Here is a 23,127-nt window from a genome sequence, read left to right as displayed (position 1 = left end):
CCTAGCAGTTAGCCACACAAACTAATATTTGGAGGACATATTTGGTAGCTAGAAAACCAATCATAATCTCAATTATTGTAACAATAACAATAATTCCCTTTCATTCACTTTGGCCTTCCTGGGTAGCTCACTACTAAAGGTAGCAAGGAAACCTAAAAAATAAACAAGACTGCAAATGTAATGTTTCAGATTTAACGTAATTATGTAAAGCAATAAACAAATGCATAACAAATACAATCAATAAAAAGAAATGTATAACATTAAATCTGATTACCACTCTGTAGTTATAGTTAGTATTCCTAAAAAATAGGAATTCCTTTGATATGAGCTCCCTAACAACTTTCCACCAGATTGAAGATTCACCACAAACCTTTTCAGGCCTATAATATTTTCTTCATTTTGAGATGATGTACATTTTTGTGGTGACTCATTAAGGCATCCCTAAATGTGTTTGTCCACCAATGCATTTTCCATTGACTGATGAAGTGCGAAAACAGCTGAATGGATTTACATGAATTTGACAGGGTTATATGTTATCCGGTATTGGTCCTTTCATAAATTCAAATGCTTGAATCATCCTTCCATCGAAGTGGGAGCCCCACGGTACCTTAGAAAAACAGTAAGTCAAAGTATCCATAGGCTATAATGCTAGCACACGTAAACATATAGCCTATCCATATCCTTTTGAGAAAAAACAAAAATTTGGCCTGTGACCAATCTGGCCGCAGCACCCTCTAGAATATTCCCAAGAGAGGCGCCTTCCCTCAGATTTTCTACTGCATGTCGTGTGAAGGGAGTTTCCCTAGGCTCTGCTCAGTTTTTTTCCTGTCGGAACAACTTTCTGTCTCAGAAGATAACTGATACTTCAGAGAAAGGCCTTTTTCGCCCTTGTAAAACCAGTGGCAAGAAAAGGCTCCATGTGGATGATCCACATAAAGATTGTCTGTACTGCCTGTATCCCAAACATCAGGTAAAAGACTGCAAAATATGCCACACCTTCTCTGCTAAAACTCTGAGAGACAGAGAAGGAAGACTTCTAATATGTTTATTGGCAAAATCTTGTACTTCAGGTGAGGAGAGTGACTTGGATCCGAAGCCTCGAAAAAGGTCTAGATCTTCTTTCCCGGGGCAGGCTGAGGAAGGCAGGAAACACCACAAGGCACACCATAAAGACCCTTCCAAAACCTTATCAGGGTCAGCCACCTCCTAGCCAGCCTCTCCATGTCGTAAGGAGGAGCCCGGTCTCAGTTCCCCTTCCTCAGAGGCATCAACGTCTAAAAAGGTGCCACTTAAATAGAAGTCAACGACGACACTACCGTCGACAATCGTAACTATGACGACTTCCATAGTTAACTTTGCCACCTTCGTCGACTTTGGCAGTGTCCACGTCTGTTCTGAATGATCCAGTCTCCTTAGCACGGGTGAGTGAGAAAAAACAATCGCTGGAGCAGTCGGCGAGATCTCCTGCACCCCTGATGGCCCAACCGTCTACAAAGAAAATATCAGAAAAGGCTTAATCGGCGAAGGTTTAGTTGACCAGGACATTGTCGACTGCATTTCAGTCGACGACAAGACCATCGTCGTCGACGCCATCAACAACACTACCTTCGACAATATCATCATCGACAATGGCACTAACGTCTACCACTAAAGACCATGTGGTCCCCATATCTGCTGGTTCTCCTGACCTTCAAGCAACAGTCAGGATCACAACACTTTCCAGGTCTGCCTTACATCCGGCATATACATCCCCTAGTAAGGTAACATTACTACCAAGCCACTTGCTAGACTGGGAAGATTCTGAGGACGAAGGGCCTTTTGGAGATGCAGCCAGCCCATCACAGTTGCACGTAAAATACCAGGATGATGACGACTAGTACGAACACCAACAATAGCAACCATATTATCCACTTCAAAGGCATTACTACGAGCCGTTGCAATATCAGCTGAGAGAGACAGTACACATGTCTGCTTCTTTAATTCAGGACTTATAGTCCATGCTCCAAGACTATAAAAGGAGGTTTCTGTTTGCAACTGAGGAGCAGGGCAACAACCTTCCTCACCAGCTACACAGAGGAACATGCCTCCACCTCCAGCAACACCCAGGTTCACATCTGTGTGCAATAGCAGCTCCCTCCAGAGAGGACATCTTCTCCTTAGAAGATGAAAGGGAAGAAGGAGAGATTCTTACTCCTCAACATCCCAGCGATGAATGGGATAATTATTTAGCCCCTACACCATCACCGCCACCTCCTCATCCATCAGATTCTACTCTGGAGAATATAGGAGATTTTCATAATCTAATGGATAGAGGCGCTACACATTTCCACTTACCAACATCTGTCTCGCATTCAGAATGTTTCCTCCATGATTTTAAGGAGCAGGCAAGAAAAACACGTGAGGGCAATCCCCAGCATTGATTCAATCTGGAGTGAAGGTTTAAAGATTATGAAAAATCCAGCCACAGTCCCGCCAATGCTACCTAAACTGGACAAAATATATAAGGCTACGGATGACTCTCCAGCCTGTATAACAGGGCAGCCAAAACCAGATTCTGTCTTATCTCAGGCTGTCCAAAGACACTCTAAGAATCCATCATTTCCCATTTCAGCCCCACCAGACAAGGAGGGCAGACGTTTGGATAATGTGGGCAAGAGGTTTTCATCGATGTCAGCCATTACTGTGCATGCTGCCGACACCCTGGCTATTTTAGGTCGCTATGACTGTCAAATGTGGTCTGACATGAATGTTTCATCTACCTCATCCCAGAAGACAAACAACCTGAGGCACAAAAGATACTACAGGAAGGGGAGTGCACATCTGCAGAAGTGATCGATTGCGCTCTGGACATAGCCTCCACGGCCTTCCGACAGTTATCAGGAGCAGCAGTTTTGCGCCGCCAAGGATGGTTAACGTGACCACCACTGCTTGCCAGCCATACCTGAAAAACACATGCAGATAACCAACGCATGGGTTCGGCACCGAACAAACCAAAGTGCATTTGGCATCGACCGAACAGCGTGCCACACCTGTTTCGGGATCGAGTCGAAAATTGGAGCTGACATTCTCAGCCCGACTAAAACATTTGTGCTCTAAACTTTCAGAGCTGAAACCTGTGGGTGGAAAATATGCTCCAAATACCGAGGCGTCTTCAGAAATAAGGCCCACATTGGAAGTAATGGGCACTAAACAGCACAAAATCCAGTTAAACAAAGACACAAAGGATTATTGCTTCTCCTCCTCCTACAACGAAGAGAAAGTTAACTTTCCAAGAGACTTTAGAAGCTAAGCCTCCCCACCTGCTAAGATATTTAAGCATAAGGAGAAACCAAAGGCAGTACAGCAGCCTTTACCGCCACATTCTCCTTCACTTCCTGCATCTCCACCACCACCTTCACCTTTTCTCCTCAATCCCCTATCTCTACACATGGGGATTATTTAGGTGATACTCATTACAGCGTAGATCCATGGGATTTATATGATTCAGACCTTATACCGTCCAATGATTCTAATTCATACCTGGCTAGGCCATCTCAACCTGAAGATACTACTGCCTACAATCAGGTCATAGCTAGGGCAGCTGCATATCACAACGTGCAGTTGCATCCAAATCGCATGGAGGATGATTTTGTATTCAACACATTAGCATCTACTCACAAAGAGTATCAATGCCTTACCATGCTTTCAGGTATGCTTAACCATGCAGACAACATTTTCAAAGAGCGAGTAAAGTCTAGAATTATTACACCAAGGGTAGACAAAAAATACAAGCCTACACCTTCAGATCCACTTCGTATTACGCAACAATTGCCACATGACTCTATCGTTGTCAGTGCAGCGAGGAAAAGGGTAAATAGCCAAACCACAGGGGATGCTCCTCCCCCACACAAGGAGAATAGTAAGTTTGATGCAGCGGGGAAGAGAGTAGCACCTCAAGCTGCTAATCACTGGAGAATTGCACATTCTCAAGCTCTACTAGCAAAATATGATAGAGCTCATTGGATGAGATGGGGGACTTCTTACAGTACCTTCTACCAGAACTCCAGAAAAGGGCATAGCAGATAGTTACGGAGGGACAGGCTATCTCTAACAACCAAATTAGATCTTCCTTAGATGCAACAGACACCGCAGCAAGGGGTATTAACACCAGTGTGATTATTAGAAGGCACGCATGGTTAAGAACTTCAGGTTTCAAACCTGAAATACAACAGGCAGTGCTCAATATGCCTTTTGATAAACAACACCTTTTTGGACCAGAAGTAGATATCACCATAAAGAAACTAAGAAAGACTGATCCATCTAAGGCTATGGGTGCCCTTTACACTAAGCCTACTCTGGGAACTTTTCGTAGGCCCCCATTTTAGAGGTTTTAAACCATCAACCTCCAAGCTGTCCACATCCCAACAGAAGCAAGGACAACAATTTTACACCAGAGGGTCTTTCAGAGGCTTTTATAAGGGAAATAACTTGAGAGGTAGAGGTAAATCCACCACTGCAAGAGGTTCCTCCACCTCAACTAAACAGTGACTTTCTGCACATCCCCACACAGTATGCATATCCTGTGGGAGGAAGACTGCAAACTTTCTACCAACAATGGCACAACATTACAACAGATCAATGGGTGCTGTCAATTATCCAGAATGGTTATTGCCTAGAACTCATCTCTACTCCACCAAACGTTCCCCCTCGCTCACACAGGCTTCCTCTGGAACACCTAAATTTATTAAAACAATCACTTCTACTCAAGGGTGCAATAGAGATGGTACCTATATCCCAATAAAGGGCAGGAGTATATTCTCTATACTTCCTTATACCAAAAAAGGATGGCACTCTCAGACCAATCCTGGATCTCAGCCTCCTCAATCAGTACATCCTGTAAGAGCATTTCCACATGGTCAGTCTTCAGGGCGTCATTCCCCTGCTACAAAAACAAGACTACATGAAAGCATTAGATCTAAAAGATGCTTACTTCCACATACAGCACATCACAAATTTCTAAGATTTGTGATAGCAGGCAAGCACTACAGGTTCAAAGTACTACCCTTTGGACTAACAGCACCAAAGGTATTCACCAAATGCCTTGCAGTGGTTACAGCATACCTCAGAAGGCAACAGATACACGTCTTTCCCTAGCTGGACAACTAGCTCATAAAAGCCAGCACAATAAAAAAAAACCTGTCAACAGCACACACAGTACACAGTGGATACCCTACACAGCCTAGGGTTCACAATCAATTACCAGAAATCTCCTCTGCAACCAGCGCAAATACAACCGTATCTGGGAGCAATTCTGAACACTTAATCAGCATTAGTGTACCCAAACCCACAGTGAATTCAAGCTTTCCACAATCTCATATCTCAACTACATTACAATCACACAGTAAGGTTTATCATGAACCTTTTGGGAACAATGGCATTGTGTATAGCAGTAGTACCCAATGCATGTCTAAACATGAGACCCGTACAACAGTCTCTCGCACCGATGGTCTCTGGCTCAGGGTCACCTTAACGATCTAGTGTTGTTGGACCTCCAAACTCACAACTCTTTGCAATGGTAGAATCACACCAACTTATCAAAAAGGCAGCCATTTCAGGACCCTGTGTCACAAACCATAATCACAACCGATGCATCAATTATAGTTTGGGGAGCCCATCTCAACAACCTTACCATACAAGGGGAATGGGACTCAATTCAACAAGCTTATCACATAAATAATTTGGGATTGCTAGCAGAGTTCCTAGCACTCCAAGCTTTCCAGCCACAGATCACGCACAAAACAGTGTTGATAAGGACAGACAACATGACCACAATGTTTATCTGCAAAAACAGGAGGGGACACACTCATCTGAATTGTCCCTTCTAGCACAGACAATTTGGAAATGGGCAATTCCCAATCACATTCAACTACTAGAACAGTATATCCCAGGGATACACAACAAACTAGCGGACCTCTTAAGCAGGACGCAGCCACAAATATACGAATGGGAGATTCACCCACAAGTGATTCAACAGTACTTCCACATGTGGGGAACCCCAGACGAGACCTCTTTGCAACAAACAAGTGAAAACGCAAAATGGCCAAACTTTGCATCCAGGTACCCACACCCTTGATCAAAGGGCAATGCTCTATGGATCAATTGGTCAAGAAACTTTGCTTATGCTTTTCCCCCTCTCCCACTAATTCCATTTCTGGTCAATAAAATCCGTCACACCTCCCTCACTATCATACTCATAGCTCCCACGTGCGCATGTCAACACTGGTACACAACACTGTTGGATCTGTCTGCAGTACCACATCACAGGCTCCCAAACAGACTGGACCTATTAACTCAAAACAAAGGTCAAATCAGACAACCCAATCCCAGTATGTTCAACCTGGGGATTTGGCTCCTGAGGTCATAGAGTTTGGATATCTACAGCTTCCAACAGAATGTATGGACATTCTAAAGGAAGCTTGCAAACCTACAACCAGACAGTGTTATGCAGCTAAATGGAAACGTTTTGTATATTACTGTCAACGCAAAAACATTGATCCACTTAAAGCGTCAGTACAGGATATTGTCTGTCATTTACCTCATTTACAAAAAGCAAATCTGGCGTACTCATCTATTAAAATTCATTTTACAGCAATGGCTGCTTACTTACAAAACAGGCAGCATATTTATCTGTTTAGGATTCCTGTCTTTGAAGTTTTTGTGGAAGGCCTTAAAAGATTTTTTCCACTTGGAGCTCCACCAGCTCCTGCCTGGAACCTTAACATCGTGCCCACAAGGCTCATGGGTCCATGATTTTAACCCATGCATTCTTGCACTCTTCACTTTTTCTCATGGAAGATTGCTTCCTAGTAGCAATTACTTCCTTAAGAAGAGTTAGTGAAATCCAGGCATTCACTGTAGAAGAACCTTTCTTCCAAATTCACGAAAATAAAATATAACTTAGGACAAACCCAAAATTCCTACCTAAAGTAGTTTTGCCATTGCACATCAATCAGTCAGTAGAATTACCAGTCTTCTTTCCACAGCCAGATTCAGTTGCTGAGAGAGCTCTTCACACTCATGATGTCAAAAGAGCTCTCATGTAATATGTAGATAGAACAAAAGATTTCAGAAAATCTGAACAATTTTTTGAGGCTTTTCAACAACCTCATAAGGGCAATCCTATTTCAAAACAGGGATTAGCCAGATGGATAGTAAAGTGTATTCAAACTTGCTATCTTAAAGTTAAAATACTGCTATTAGTAACTCCTAAAGCACATTCTACTAGAAAGAAAGGAGCTTCAATGGCATTCTTAGGAAATATGCCAATGGCAGATATATGCTAAGCAGCCACATGGTCTACACCACACATATTTACTAAACACTACTGTGTGGATGTGTTATCTCGCCAACAAGCAAATGTTGGTCAAGCAGTGCTTAAAACACTATTTAAAACTACTCCAACTCCTACAGGCTAGCCACCGCTCATTTTGGGAGGGGACTGCTTTTCAGTGTATGCAAAACATGTGTATCTGCAGCTACACATGCCATTGAACAGAAAATGTTACTTATCCAGTAGACATCTGTTTGTGGCGTGTAGTGCTGCAGATTCATATGCACCCTCCCTCCTCCCCAGGAAGCCTGTAGCCATTGTAGTACTTTCTTTATGTAAATATGTATATACACTACATGGACATCTCTCTCTCTATATATATATATATATATATATATATATATATATATATACACACACACACACCATATACACACACAGAAACATTTCTTCACTCCTTTCTTAACCCCCCTGCGGGAAAACAATCCAACAAAGGACTCGATGCCCATGCTCACCGAGAGGAGGAATCACTCATGCAACACTACATGCCTTGAACAGACATCTACTGGGGAAGTAACATTACATACATATATGTATATAAATACTCACACCTAACATCCCCTATGGGCATAACAGTTATTGTGAGTACTGCTGGCTGTTTAGATTCAAGCATTTATCCAATTCTGGATAAGAAAAATAGTTACTTACCTGTAATTACAGTTATCCAGTAATGGTATCTTTCATAAATTCACATGTGATTCACCCTCCTTTTTCTGTATATTTTCTTCACTCTTGTGCTAGAAAATCTGAGGGAGGGAGGCTCTCTTGGGAATATTGTTGAGGGTGCTAGCGCCTGATTGGTCATAGGTCAAGTTTGGTCCTTTTTTCAAAAGGACATGGATGGACTATATGTTTGTTTGCTAGCGTTATAGTCTATGGATATTCTTACTTACTGCTTTTCTAAGGTATCCTGGTTCTCCCTCTTCTGGAATGATTCAATCATGTGAATTTATGAAAGATACTAATACTGGATAACTGTAGTTAGAGGTAAGTAACTTCTTTTCTTCTTGTGCAGAGATGATGCTTTTTGGGTACTGCAGTTAAATAGAGCTTTTTTAAGCTATAAGCCATTTAAACGTAGTGATATCTGTCACCACAGTACTTTTGTGGAATTTCACAAAAGTTTGTAAAATTACCACAGTACATGGCCGTGTATCTAAAACATTAAAAAAATTAATACATTTACCTACCTATTACTGCTTTAATTAAGTGGTAAAAAGTAGGGACCTACTACTATATCTAAGGCCCTAACACTGAACACAGCCAAAGTGTAGTAAAAACAATATAGCTGCCTTTTCTTTCTCTAAAAACAGCCATTACCCAATTATATTCTGGCTTGTTATTGCCATGTTCCACGCTGCACTGCTAAGTTTTCACGGTATAGAATGGCCCAAAATATAACTAAGGCCTAGCTGTATTATTGGAAGCACTATAATCCTCAGAAACTGGATCAACTCTTGTTTTCAACTTCTGAAGCCACAGAAGAAGACAGCCCTCCCTGTCTTTCAAAGTTTTGTTCGAAAATGTACGACATATCTTGCAGTCTATTTTTTTATGATTTGGATAGAGGCAGTAAATGCAGTCTTCATGAGGGTCGTCAATATGCAGCCTTTTTTCACACAGGTAGCACACAGTCTGAATAGCCCCTTTTTTGGTTTCTCTGACATCCTGGTCCGTTTGAATCACCTGTTTGATTGAAGTTGTAGAGTAATTGTCCAAAATCACCTCACAAAGAATGTCTGTGAGAGAAAACTGAGCAGAGCTCAGTGGAGACCCCCTTAGCAAGACGTGTGGTGGAAAATCTGAGGGAAGGAAGCTCCTCACAGGAGGATTCTAGAGGGTGGAGTGATCTGATTGGTGCATTCTGAACTTTGGTCCTTTTGTCTAAAACGACTGTGATCTGTTACTAATCTGAACATCTTATACATATAGTGTATTACTGTGTTAGAGAATGATATATTTTTTTTATAACACTGGGGACTCCCATCTCAACGCAAGGGAAGGATTCAAGCTTGTGAATCTATGAAAGCTTCCAATACTGGAAAACAACAGTTACAGGTAAGTAACTTAATTCATGCATGGTGTTGCATTGGCAATACAATACTTAAGCCAGGTTTACAAAGCAATGTGCCCTGCATTGATTAGTGAATCTGGAGGAATGCAATGCAGTGCAATTTGCTCTTTTGTGGTAATTCTGCACACCATAATCTACATTGCTGCTAAATTTCACATACATCCATATGCCACGCCACTCCACTATACGCTTTTCCACTCGCCCCCACTCTACACCTCTGCACTGTACAAGACTCTTCTCTACACCAACCCAGTCTACCCTATTGTCCTGTATGCTACACCACTCCAGGCTACGTCACTCCACTGGCCTCTACTCCACTATACCCTATTCCACTCTATGCCATTCTACTGTATGCCACACCATTGATTCACTGTATGCTACTCCACTTTACGGTATTAACTGTATGCCACTCCACTGTATGCCACTCCATTCTACGCCACTTTATTCTACCCTGTTTGATTTGACGGCACTCCAGTGTATGCCACTCAGCTGTATTGCTATTACACTCTACCCCATGACACAGTACACCACTACATTATACTCTGCTGTACCCTGCTCCATACAGTCTTACACTCTACACCACTCCACTGTACAACACTCCGATCTACGCCTCTCCACGATATTACACTGTACATAGCTCTGGTCTACGCCAGTCCCGTCTATGCTATTCCACTGTATGTAACTCCTCCCTAGGCCTCTTCAGTGTACATCACTCCACTGTATGCCTCTCCAATATACACTACTCCAATATATGCTATTCCACTCCACACCATTCCACTGTATGCCACTCCATGCTATACTATTCCACTGTATGCCAGTACACTTAACCCCCTCCAGTGAATGTCAGTCCACTTTACCCCACTCCATTCTATGCTACTCCATTTGACGCCACCCCTTTGTATGCCACTCCACAGTATGCTGTTACACACTACCACATTCCAGTGTATGCTACTGTACTCTGCACCACTTCACTGTGCGCGACTGCAATGTACGCTACTCCACTATAAGCTATTGCAAATACCACTCTACTGTACACGACTCCACTGTATGTCAGATACTTCAATCTTTGCCCCTCTACTGTGTGGTATTCCACTGCACGCTATTACACTCTACCCCACCCAACAATAGACCACTGCATTCTGTACCACTTCACTGTATGCCACTCTACTGTATGCTACCACACTATCAAGAGCATAGCGGGAGTGCACTCTGCCACATCCTTTGGGATAGCCTAACCCCTCCCTTTTCTCACCAGTACCTGGATATGAGGTGTCAGGAAGCTGGTCTGAGGTAGTGCATGCTATCGTCCTTTCCAGGATTGAGGTCAGAGTCTGCAGGGCTGCATCTTAGTCACTATGTACTGCATTATAAGATAATCGCTCCTACGCCACACCACTGTACACCACTCCTGTGTACTCTTCTCATCTCTATATATCTGCACTGTACAAAACTCCACTACACTCTGTCACTATACTAGACTCTGCTCCACTCTATCCCTGTACACTCCAGTGCCCACATTTGCACTCAATTCTATGCGCATACACTCTGTTGTGCAACACTCTACTTCAATCTGACAGTTTCTAGCAGTGTATGACACAGCACTCCACTCTACTGTATAACCCACTTCAATTTATAAGAGTTTCTTTTGACTCTATGCCACTTGAACATATGCCACTCCGCTCTACTTTATTCTACTGTACCCTACTCCCCTATACACCACTCCACTGTACACCACTCCAGGCTATTCACTGTACAGTATTCCACTCTATGCCATTCCACTATATATTACTTCACTTTACGGGAATCCACCCTACAACACTACAGTTTACTCTGCTCCACTCTGCGCCTCTCAATTGTATGATGCTCTCCGCCACTCTATATTATGCCACTCTGTAAACGTCTACCACACTTCATAGCACTCTATGACTTTCTACTCCACTCTATCCCCCTACAATCAGCTGTCACACCCTTTACTCCATTCTATGCCAGTTAACTCTAGTATGCAACACTCTATTTCACTATGACTCTTTTTCTATCTGACACAGCACTCCTACTTTACAATACTCCACTCCAATTTATAACTGTTTGCTACCTATGCCAGTACACTCCACTGTATGCCACTCTGCGACACACCAATACACTGTATTGTACTTTACACCACCTCTCCACTGTACGAGTCTTTACCTCACTCTACTGTACAAAAATTCACCCTGTGCAGATCCACTGTTTCACACACTACTGTACTCTATGCAGCTCCCCTCTACTGCACTGTTTGCCACTCGCCAACACTTTACTCCAGTCTAGCTCCCTCCACTCCACAACACAGTACTGTATTCTACTGTACAACTCTACTCTACAATACTTTAGTCCACTATCCAACACTGTATGCAACGTTTTGTATGCCACTGCACTCAACTTTATTCAACTCTACTTGACACAATACTCCACTGTATGCAACTCCACTCTACACCACTCTGTGCCACTGTACTCTATAACACTCTGTCAATCCACTTAATTACACTATACAACACTGTTTTGGACTGTGTGCCATTCTACTCTGATGTAGTCTACATCACTTTCTAATATTGTTTGATAACCCACTACACTCAACTGTACAACATTTTACTCAAATGTGACACCTAATCGACTGTATTTTATGCTGCTGCACTCTACTGCACTCCACGCCACTATAGTCTGACACCCACTACGCTCTGACACTTTACTCCACTCTACACTACCCTTCTCCAGTTTCCTCCACTATACTCCACTCTATTACACTTTATTCCACTATACGCCACTTTACTATACTACACTGTATTCCGCTCCACTCTCCGGCACCCTACTCCACTGTATGCAGCTCCACTCTAGAATACTGTACATCTTTATTCCTCTCTATGCCCATCCATACTACACCACTGTATGACACTCAAGAACATGCCACTTAGCTTCTTTCTAGGATACAGCACTCCACTATATGACATGGCGCTCCACTTTTTACGACACGGTACTCCACTCTACTCTGACAATCTCCGCCACAGTACTCTGACACTCCAGTCGACGATTCTCCACTCTGACATTCTTCTTCACCCCGACATTCTACTTCACCCTACTCCACTCTAAAACACACCACTCTGACAGTCTACAAAACCTCCTCCTCTACTGTTCTACATGCCATTCCACTGTACAACTCACTGCTCCCGTCTAGGATAATTGACTCCACTATATGAGACACCATGCCACTACACTGTCTTACACTTCACTATCCTGTACGATACGCTATGACTCTCTACTCCCTCTCAATGTTAAATACTGCACTTTATGACAATAGACTTTACAACACTCTCCTCTACTACCTGACACTCCACATAACAGCTCTCTACTTGCAACACTGGACTCTGATTTGAAACATATTTTTATGAAAACGTTTTTTTTTTTAATTTAAATTCAATGAAAACACCAAAGGTTAAAGCTTAGTTATAGTTAAGAATACTTATTCTCACTATACTAACCAATTTTAAACTACACAAACTTTAAAAATTCAAAAGTAATAGGTATAACTTTCATTTACTATTTATCCACTGCCTTCAAATTATTAGAAGTAGCAAACCACATTACAGTTTTGTCATCTCGCTAACCAGCCAACAATAACTATAACTCGCCGCTCTATCATGCACTGCGTTCTTCCAAATGATACTCCACTGTACAATAATTCACTGTACAATCCTTTTTTGCCACTCCACTGGAAGACACTACACTCTACAGCACCGAACTGTGGAACGCTACTCCACTGAATTCCATTCTGTGCCACTACACTCTTGTTGTTCAGTTCCTATGACTTAAGTTGGACTGTTTATTAGGTCAACATGATCTTCAGGATCTAGGGACTCAGTCCATCTATACCATCAAGAAATGTTGACACAATTCCTAGCTAGCTCACAGTGCTCCATCTGAACCCCTAACCTTACCAGGGTAACAGATGGTATCAGCAGCCTTGAACATATGGTCACTCTTATTCCTAAGGAAATTATAGAAACAGATGTACCCTTTCGGTGCTACTTTGCATGCTCAAATTAAACACAAGAAAGATACAGAAATGGCTTTTCAAACATTTATTGAAACAGTTGTATTCTTTTATAGAAAGAATGAGCTGTGGTTATTACACAGATGAAACAAAGCATTGTAACCAGTATTATGAGAATGGTGAAAAAAATAAACAATTCAACCATGGTAATGTTGATAGGACACTCCTATCTGCCACTACCTACACTATCAAGAGCATAGTGGGTGTATTCTGTGCCAGATCCATTGGGATAGCCCCCTCCCCCCAAACTAACTATCCCTGGATCCCTGGGTATGAGGTGCCAGGAATCCAGTGTGATGTAGTGCAGGCTATCGTCCTTTGCAAGATGGAGGTCAGAGTCAGCAGAGCTGCATGTCAATCACTGCATTCTGGGATAATCCCTGCAGAAGTGCTTGTCTGGCGAATGTAGCACAGAGGCTGTTTATAAAGTAAAAGCACTATTCATATTGCACTGTCCAAGGTGCAGAGCTGATCCTATGGTTTATCTGGAGTCCCAGAGCTGTCTCCAGTGGACAATCAGAACATAAGTTCATTGTCTTCTATGTGCCTAGCTTTGGACAAAGTGTACAGATTACATGGCAGCAGTGCTTACTAGGAATACAGTACATGTACAATGTCTTCTCAGTACAGTATCATGTAAGTATAAAAACATGTAAGAAGTCGCTGTTAAAAAAAAAAAAGATGTCAAGCTAAAATGTGCAATCAAAAATGGAGACTCAGTGCAGGCCCTAATGTACTTCACCAGGCTCTACTACACTCTGTGCCACTGTACTCAATGACACTTCACCAGGATCCATTTCATGTCACTCCAGTCAACAACACTCGACTGTACAAAACATGGCATTTCTGTTCAACATGCCACTACACTGTACAACACGCTGTTCCACTCTAAGATACTTCACTCCATGATCCACTCCACTGTATAACACTTAACTCCACTCTATTCCACTCTGCAATACTCCACTCTACGACACTCTCCTTCACTGTACTGTACTCCACTCCACTTTATGACCCTCCAAACATTGATACTCCACACTGTGATTTGAAACATGTTTATTAGAAAATAAAAAACATGAACATGCAAAGAAAATAAAGGTTAAGGTTAATTTTTAGTTAAAAATACCTTATGTTTTGTTTCTATACAAACCCAACTTAACATACACAAACATTAATAACAGCACGCTTATCTTCTCTAATCAGATTGTCACAGCATAGTGCATGGTAGAGTGGCAACCTACAGTTAGTGTTGTCTGGTTAGCGAGCTGAAAAGAGTGTGTAACGAGTGTGGGACTGACTGACGTCAGCACCATATATTACTCCATAACATCACATCCAAGGAGATGACAAGGTTTTATTGTCCGTAGCCCAGCGGGTCTTGCTTTAGGCACTGTTAAAGAGCACCTTTTGGCTATTTCGGATTTTTTATTTTTGCTCGACCAGCCCTCTTTATTCAAGCCACATGTTGTAATTAGGTTTCTTAAAGGCTTACAACATTTGTTTTCATCTTTTCCTTTATTATTTGGCAGTGGGAATCAAATTTAGTTTCATATTTTCTTAAGTGCTCTCCATTTGAGTTTATTCACAGCTGCCCTCTCAGATTACTCACTCTTAAAACAGCCTTCCTGGTTGCTGTCATGTCGGCAGAGATGGCGAGTGAGCTTCAGACTTTCTCAGTTAACCCTCCTTACACTAATTTCCACCCAATCAAGGTGGTTCTTCGAAATCGTACCTTCTTTTTGCAAAAGTTGGGGACTCCTTTTCACATCGGACGGACTAGCACTCTTTTGAAGTTCTTTGCTCTACCTCACCCCTCTAAAATGGAGGAGAAACTACATTGGCTGGATCTGAAAAGAGCTCTCAGCTTATCCATTAATCATACCGAAGACCACTGAGTGGAAGATCCACTCTTCATTAGATTTAGTAGAGCTAAGAAAGGCAAGGCAGTGCAGAAAATTACCATCTTGCTCTGTATCGTGCTCTGCATTAAGATCTGTTATGCTTTGGCTAAAAAAAAAATTAAAAAAAAGGCATTCATTGGAAGACTTGTGGGCACAGTCCACTAGATCCAAGGCTGCTACCACTGTGTTTTCTATCCTGAACATTTGCCAGGCTGCTAGGTGGGTATCTCTCCATACGTTCACAAAGCAGTGCTGTCTGGAGAGTTAGATTTGTCAAGATGGGCTTATTGTCCACTCGGTTCTGCAAGACATCTTGGTATGATCCAGTTACGCCCCTAACACATGAGAGGTATTGCTTGGGGGTCTATTCTAAAGCGAGCAATCTGTGGTTAGAAGTCTCTCAAGAAGACCAAGTTACTTACTTGCAGGTAATTCCTCACTAACCCTTGCTGCTCCTCATTCTGTGAACTGGGCTTTTTCACCTAAAATGATCCCAGTCTAGGAATCTGCACACTGGCCACAACCAATCTAAATGTTTTCTCTGCTGGAGCTGGAGGTTCTAGAAAGCAACTTTTGTCAATGTGCGTGGGTGCCACTTATATGGTCCTCCACATGTCACATCAAGCCGTGGACAATGTTGATGCGGAGGTGCAGGCTACGCCTCCAGACGTACAGAGGTGCTGCTTCAGAGTTGTGTGGATCCAGTCTGAGGGCTGGGGAGTATTCCGAGGTGAGGAATCTGCAGTTAGTCTCTTCCCGAAATTGCATTACCAAAGGTTATTAGCTTGTTCATCAAATCACTTTATATTTCATTATGTTTATCTAATTTTCTTGAGAACAATTTTCTCAGTTGAATCTGACTACACTATAAACATTGTGACTACGTCAGTGCTGGGGAGAGTGTTTAAAAACATGCACAAAATAGAAATGCCTTTGCATGGCCATTGTTTCAAATCAAACGCAATTTTGTGTTCCTAAGTGTACTCTTTGAATATAGCTAATTTTTTGACGAATCAAAAGAACATGTAATAATATTGTTTCACGGAAGTGATCCTACTTTGGCTCTTGAACATGACCAGTAAATCTCAGTTAACTACCTGTACCGTTTGTTTTCATTCTGTAATGTTGCATCTACTTCCACATCTCCTGCACGTGGCCCGTTTCCAAATGGCTTTAAAGTAACCTTGATCTGGCAATTAGTAATTTGTCTTTCGTAGATTATAAGATATATTGCTGTAGGTTTCTTATTACAACATGTCCACGGTATTTCTCAGTAATGCGTTACTTAAGGATATTTTATTTTTCTTTCTAGCTTGCAGGTTTTCGAAACTTGCTTTTCACTTCAGTTGGTGAGGAAGAAAAGAACATGGTGGATAACTTTCGCCCTCTTCAACCTTTGATGAATCGCACTGTTCACTCCAACTTTAAGCCAATGTTGGATGTAGCACGCTTCAAAGAAAAGTCTGAAGAACATGCACACTGTCCTCATGCTGGCTTCTAAAAAATGACCTTGGATTCAGTGTCCTGTTTTAATGCCTTACGTTAATTGACTCGGTTCTGGTTTCAGATAGTATTTAACCATAGCAAAAACAATAGTTAGTGTTACTGGCTGGTTCGCTGCTTTCGTACTAGAATCAATTTGTCTTGGATGGTGGTTTGTCTGATTACTGTGCTATAGGAGCTCATTATCTTAAACCAGAATTAAGCTGAGTGAGTTTTGTATTTTTCATATGATGTCTTGTTAAGCTTTCACATTAAGCGTCATGTAACTGATTAACTAATGCACATTATGAACTTTGTTCAGTATCATACAGCTACACTGCCAATAACCAGTTCAGTTGTTATATTAATTTGGTGACTATATTAGTTACTGCCTATTTTTTTATTTTATTCTGAACTCCACTTATTAGGCACTAAACTGCAATGTTAATGTAGGGCAATGCTTGAGAGATGCAGATTTATCCCCATTTATGATGTAAAAGTTTGATGGTTGTTTTGTTGTGTTGGTGGTCGTCTTTTTTTCTCTCCTTGCTCTAATTGAGTGTTTTTCACTGCTGAGAACGTTTTTTTTTTCTCCCCTCAAAAAATAGTCAAGCGGTATATGTTATACTTGGTGGAGGTGGTGGGTTTTGTTATATTAAAGACCCTAATGATTCATCACATATAACACACTACCAGGTGATTTAGGACCAGAGTCATATTTTCTTTGTACAACCAGTTGCTACTTCAGTGCATAAGAAAATGTCATATAGGAGCACAAACATATACTAATTAACATAATCCGGACCTTAAGACATTTTAACACACAAATGGAAGGGAATACTATGTTAAATCTGAAAGAATGGTGGAGTTCACAGAGTAGTGAGTTTATAGTTAGAGGAGTAACTTTGGTTTTCCTGGAAGAATGGGAGAGGTGTGCCTTTAAGAACGCAGTGAACACCAATAGAGCTATAACTTTGTGTTGATTCACATACCTTCCAAAATATTTTACACCCTCATATTAGTATAAGTGTTTGCCTGGTGAAACAAACCCTCAGGCACTTGTATTATGCCACGGCAATGCAGGAAATTGAATTTCTCCACCAGGATTTGTCCTTTGTTGGTAAAATGTACTACACCAATGCACTTTGTGCCACACTGTCTCCTGCAGCTTTACCACTCACTCGACATTCCGCAGGCATAAGAGTAGGTCAACATGGTATGCATAAAAATCTGAATTGCATGGATTTCCATGCTTACATTTCGGGGCCATGTATCATAGTTTGCAATGAGATTTTGGGATATTGTGGGGTATGCATGCTATTGTCTACAGTAATGACCTTATAATAGTTTTTAAACTGAAACCTTTGATTGTTTACATGGATTTTGTATATGATCTGTACTAAAATACCTATAGGGACTGTGTGGCAGAACGATTTTAATATAGTAAATAGGTTTCAAATGTATCAGATACTTAACTACAAAGTTGACTTTTAATGATCATTTCAGTATTTTATATGAGAATAATTGTTCAGCCCTACAAAAAAATATTTCAATAAAATTGGTGCCTTTCTATGCAGTCTAAACAGCACTTAATGGGACTAAAACGGAGTTTGTCTTTAAATAGTCTTAAATCAATGTGAACCCATCGGATCTCTACAGCATTAAATGTTGTGGAATGTTTGCTAAATTCTCCTTTGAATTTGTGACGTTCTCCTTTGCGTGAGAAAGCTGAAGTGATGTCACAATGCAAATGGCACGTATTTTACTTTGCGATGTTTAAAAAAATGTTGTGCATAATTTAAAGACTAATTGGTTAAATCTTCTTATTGGTTAAATTTTCCACCGTTTAAGAATGGTTTCTAAAATAATATATTGATGTGGCCTTCACTTGCTTTTTCCTGCTCACTCACTCTGTCCAGTTAACAATTACCACAGAAATCCACTACCTCAAGAAGGGATGAACACTCCTGGTTCCTTTTGAAACAGAATGTTAGTCTTTTGTGTGCACACTAGCGTCCCTATGTAAACAATTACAATACAAATAGACCTCGCCTCAGCACATGCACTGTCGCTTGCAACGATCTAATGTTTCTTTAAGAAACAATAAAATCTAAAAAAAAAAAAAAAGTCTCAAAATGGCCTAGGCCACACATTACTTAACATTGATTGGCTTTATTGCCAAACTTATTTTCTTACTTTTCATTTTATGAGCGTGTCAGGTCAGCACCTGATGGCTTCACTCTGCCTCCATGTGTTTTCTTCTCGGGACCATGGACTAAGTACAGATTTATTTCATAGTTAATGTTCTGTGCTGCTTGTGCTTGGATGTTGCTACTTTTTTTTTTTTACTTTTGCCTGCAAGACAACCTGAAACCATCAGAGTAGAAGCTTTCCCTTTCTGGTATTTCCAAGAGCTAAACGCACATAACTAGCAATACCGAAACCTTGTGCCATGTGACCAATTTACAAATGTATACATCTCAGCCCCGTTGCTTTAATTGATGGTGAAGCGGTAAACATACTCCATTTGTTTAAGACTGTTGCCATACAGTATGTGTGTTTCTGAATTAATGTTTGCTACTGGTCACATATACTTATTTGTTGAGTACTTCATTTATAATTTAGAGGATTTTCATTCATAATCAAACGTGCAGTGTTTCCAAAGAAAAGGTTTCTGAATGAATGTTTGCTACTGGTCACATATACTTATTTGTTGAGTACTTCATTTATAATTTAGAGGATTTTCATTCATAATCAAACGTGCAGTGTTTTCAAAGAAAAGGTTTGACTTTCATCTTTACCTCTACTCACCCCTAACCCTTACTTTTACCCACACCTGAACCCTAAAACTGCCTTTACCTCTCTTTATCTCTACCAAAACCTGAATCCTAAATTCACCCTTACCTCCCTTTGCCCACACTCTAACCCCAGATTCATCCTATCGTCCCTTTACCTCCACCCTCTCTGAACCATATATTATCCAGTATTGGTTCTTTCATAGATTCACATGCTTAAATCATTCCTCATTGTCGAAATGGGAGTCCCACGGTACACTAATATAGCAGCATGCATCATTTGTGTAGGCCTCAGTGGCAATGAGCTGTCTGTTTAATAACGTAGCTATGTCCTTTTTTCTTTTCTTTTTTTCTTTTTTTATTTTAATAAAAGGACCAAACTTGGACTGTAACCAATCAGACGACAGCACCCTCTAGGACACTCCAAAGAGAGGCTGCTTCCCTCAGATTTTCTACTGCACGTTGTTTGAAGGGAGTCTCCCTGAGCTCTGCTCAGTTTTTTGCTTCTTATAGCTACAATTTCAGTCAAAAATGTCTAATACCTCTAAAAAGAACAATTCATATCCTGCAAGACTTGTGGAAGACCCACAGAAAGAATGCTTTACTACCTATATCCCAGTCACTAGGTGAAAGACTGCAAAATATGTGGAACTTTTTCTACAAATACATTAAGGGACAGAGATGGCAGGCTACTTCTGAGGCTACAAAAGTCTTAAAGACTAATACATCTGAGGAGGACAGTGACACTTCAGAGAAGTCAATAAAAAGGGCGAAATCCTCTGAGGGAACATCTGAGGGAGGTAAGAAGGGCTTCAAATCCCATCATAAAGAACCTGTGAGAATGGAGAAAAACACCATCTCTCCACAGAGAAGGCCTCTCCTCTCAGCCCACTTCTCCACCCCAAAAATATGGAGAACTTTTTATGTCCAAAACAGATAAAACACCATTGTCGACGGCACTCTTGTTGATTACTACGAATGTTGCAACCGTCTAATCCACAAGACCCTCATCGGCAGGACGACCATCGACGCGTCCATATCATTAACGAGGATTTCACCACCGTCGACACTACGGTTATTTCACAGGTGGCGCAAAGACGCTCCGAGAATCCTTCTGCTCCCATCTACACACCACCAGATAGAGAAGGTAGACGTCTGGACAACGTTGCGAAAAGATTTTCCCTTATGTCTGCCACTGTAGTCTGAGCGGCAAATGCCCTGGCTATCTTAGGCCACTATGATAGGCAGATGTGGTTGGGTATTGGCAATCTAATAGACCTTATCCCAAAAGATAGAAAGTCAGAGGCAATCAAGATTTTACATGAAGGAGAGCACACCTCCTCTGGGGTAATAGACTGCACACTAGATATCGCCTCAACAGACTTTCAGCAGCTGGCTGGAGCAGCAGTTCCTAGGCACCTAGGATGGCTGAAATCAACATCTTTCAGACTAGAAGTACAATCTAAAGTTCTAGATATGGCTTACGACAGAGACATTATTAGATAAGCACATTGACGATGCGCTGTTGGCAAGTAAAACAGATACGGATAATGCAAGATCCCTAGAGACCCTCCATTATAAAAAAGCTCCCTTTAGGGGAGTTCGTAGAATGGGTTTTCATTCCTCAGAGGTTCATACCAGCATCAGCAGTATCAGCCCTATCTGATAGAGACTACTGGTTGCAGATTCCTTACCTTAGAATTTCCTCCAGGTGTCAGACTGGATCTGGAGATTTTACTTCGAGCAGTACCCTTGTGCACCGTTGGCTGACATGGGTCGATTCGGCATGAGTCATTGGCGTTGTGGTCACTGTGATGACGTCGCAGTCGTAATAGACACCACCCCGGCATGCTGACATCAGTTCTTTTCTTTCCACGCCAGCCTACTTGCAGATCCAGAGAGAGCTAACCTTAGTCATTTGTTGACTAACTTTAAAGTTTTAGTGATATTTTTTACTTTTTGGTACGTCGAGGATGCCACGGAAGACCAGTTTTGAGGCGTGTGACTCCTGTCACTGAATGATGTCGGATCACGGATCTGCATCTCATGTGCTTGTGGTGCCTGGAGCGTGACCATGACCCGAAGTCGTGCTCCGAGTGCTGGTCCATGAATCCAAAGGCTTTGAGGGGATCGGTCCATGAAGCTCATGGTGGCCCTGCACTCGACTCTGCATCGCTCCAAGTCTCATTCGAGAGGAAGATTGCAAGATTGCTCACAGAGTCACCACCACTCTTCGTTATCCCACTCTACATCCTCGGGACACTTGGGTCACCAAAAAAAAAGTAGAATAACATTCTTCGACTTTGCACCATCACTCGACCAGTGCTATGTTGGAAGAGCATGGACTATCTAAGCCTCCGTCCGCTGAGCCTACTTTTGGGTCGACTCCGAGCCTCCCTGAGTTTCTGGGAGCTGGAGCCACCCCTGCACAGCTGAGAGAGTTTTCCGAGGCCTTGTGCCCCATCTCTGGGGGACCGCTTCGCCTTTGGGTCCTGTGGGGATGGTCCTGTGGGGGTCCCTACGGTTCCGTGCTGGTGGCTTTGGCCCTGGCCACTGAGACCCCCTCTGTAGGAATCTGGCCTGGTGTATGGTGGACACCTATGGTGTTGTCACCCTATCCCAAGTCCCGGTTTCCCTTATTAGTGAAGTGTAGGCAGTGTCTAGGAAGCTAGGGCTCTCTAGAGGTAGCTGTGGATGAGCAGCCAAGACTTATCTAGGCAACATGCAAAGCTTATGCAATACCACTGTAGCCACACAGCACTCTCACACAGGAAAGAGCCACACAATATTACAAAAATAAAGGTACTTTATTAGGGTAATACAAATACAAGAATACTGAATAGGCAATCCCCCAACTGGAGGTTAATAAACACACTATTTTATACACATTAACAATCAGTAAAGAGCATAGAAAGCAATAAGCATTGGCAAAAGTATAGGTGTAGGTGGGTGTCATCCACCTCGCCTACCGACGTGCAGCCCTGGTGCCGGCAGAGTACCTCCTCCATTTCCATTATGCGTCGTCAAGGAGACGCGTGGGGCCCGTACACCCGATCGGCACCGGACTTCCGGATTGCCGTATCGGAGAAAGGAGAGGATGCCATAAAAAGGAAGGGCGCCGAACGAGAGAGAGAGAGAAGACGAACGAAGACGCGAGAACAGAGGAACCAACCAGAGCGGAACCAAGTACGGCGGAAACGAGGACGGAGGAGCAGAAGCCCTGCACACGCGCTGGAGCTGCAGAGAACTCCCGAAAGGATGAAGAATCCTGCCACGACCCAGGAGGGTCGTGGCTAAACAAGGTACAGGGCATATTCAGGGGCACCCACATTAAAGGGGTAAGAGGGAGGTGGAAGGAGGAAAAGGAGACTGGGGAGGGCGGAAAGGGAACAGGGCAGCTCGGGTTGGGTGCTGGGAACTTGGGAACC

The 23,127-nt window shown here is 42.2% G+C and overlaps 1 protein-coding gene and 1 long non-coding RNA gene across 3 annotated transcripts in view; one reads left to right on the top strand and one right to left on the bottom strand.

Moving 5' to 3' along the window:
• The window catches only part of CA5A (carbonic anhydrase 5A), a 312,741-nt gene extending 294,265 nt beyond the window's left edge, over window positions 1-18,476 (top strand). For both annotated transcript variants that reach the window (XM_069216726.1, XM_069216725.1), the window contains exon 7: window positions 16,735-18,476. In XM_069216726.1, the coding sequence (XP_069072827.1) occupies window positions 16,735-16,923 (189 nt within the window). In that variant the 3' untranslated portion in view covers window positions 16,924-18,476. The remainder of the gene's footprint in view (window positions 1-16,734) is intronic.
• LOC138267632 (uncharacterized) overlaps window positions 1-23,127 on the bottom strand; it is a 193,552-nt gene that overhangs the window by 77,427 nt on the left and 92,998 nt on the right. The gene's annotated exons all lie outside the window — the stretch shown is intronic.

The sequence above is a fragment of the Pleurodeles waltl genome, chromosome 12 (genome assembly GCF_031143425.1).
Source record: "Pleurodeles waltl isolate 20211129_DDA chromosome 12, aPleWal1.hap1.20221129, whole genome shotgun sequence".
In the NCBI taxonomy this organism is placed as follows: domain Eukaryota; kingdom Metazoa; phylum Chordata; class Amphibia; order Caudata; family Salamandridae; genus Pleurodeles; species Pleurodeles waltl.
This window is presented reverse-complemented; position numbering and strand designations above follow the sequence as displayed.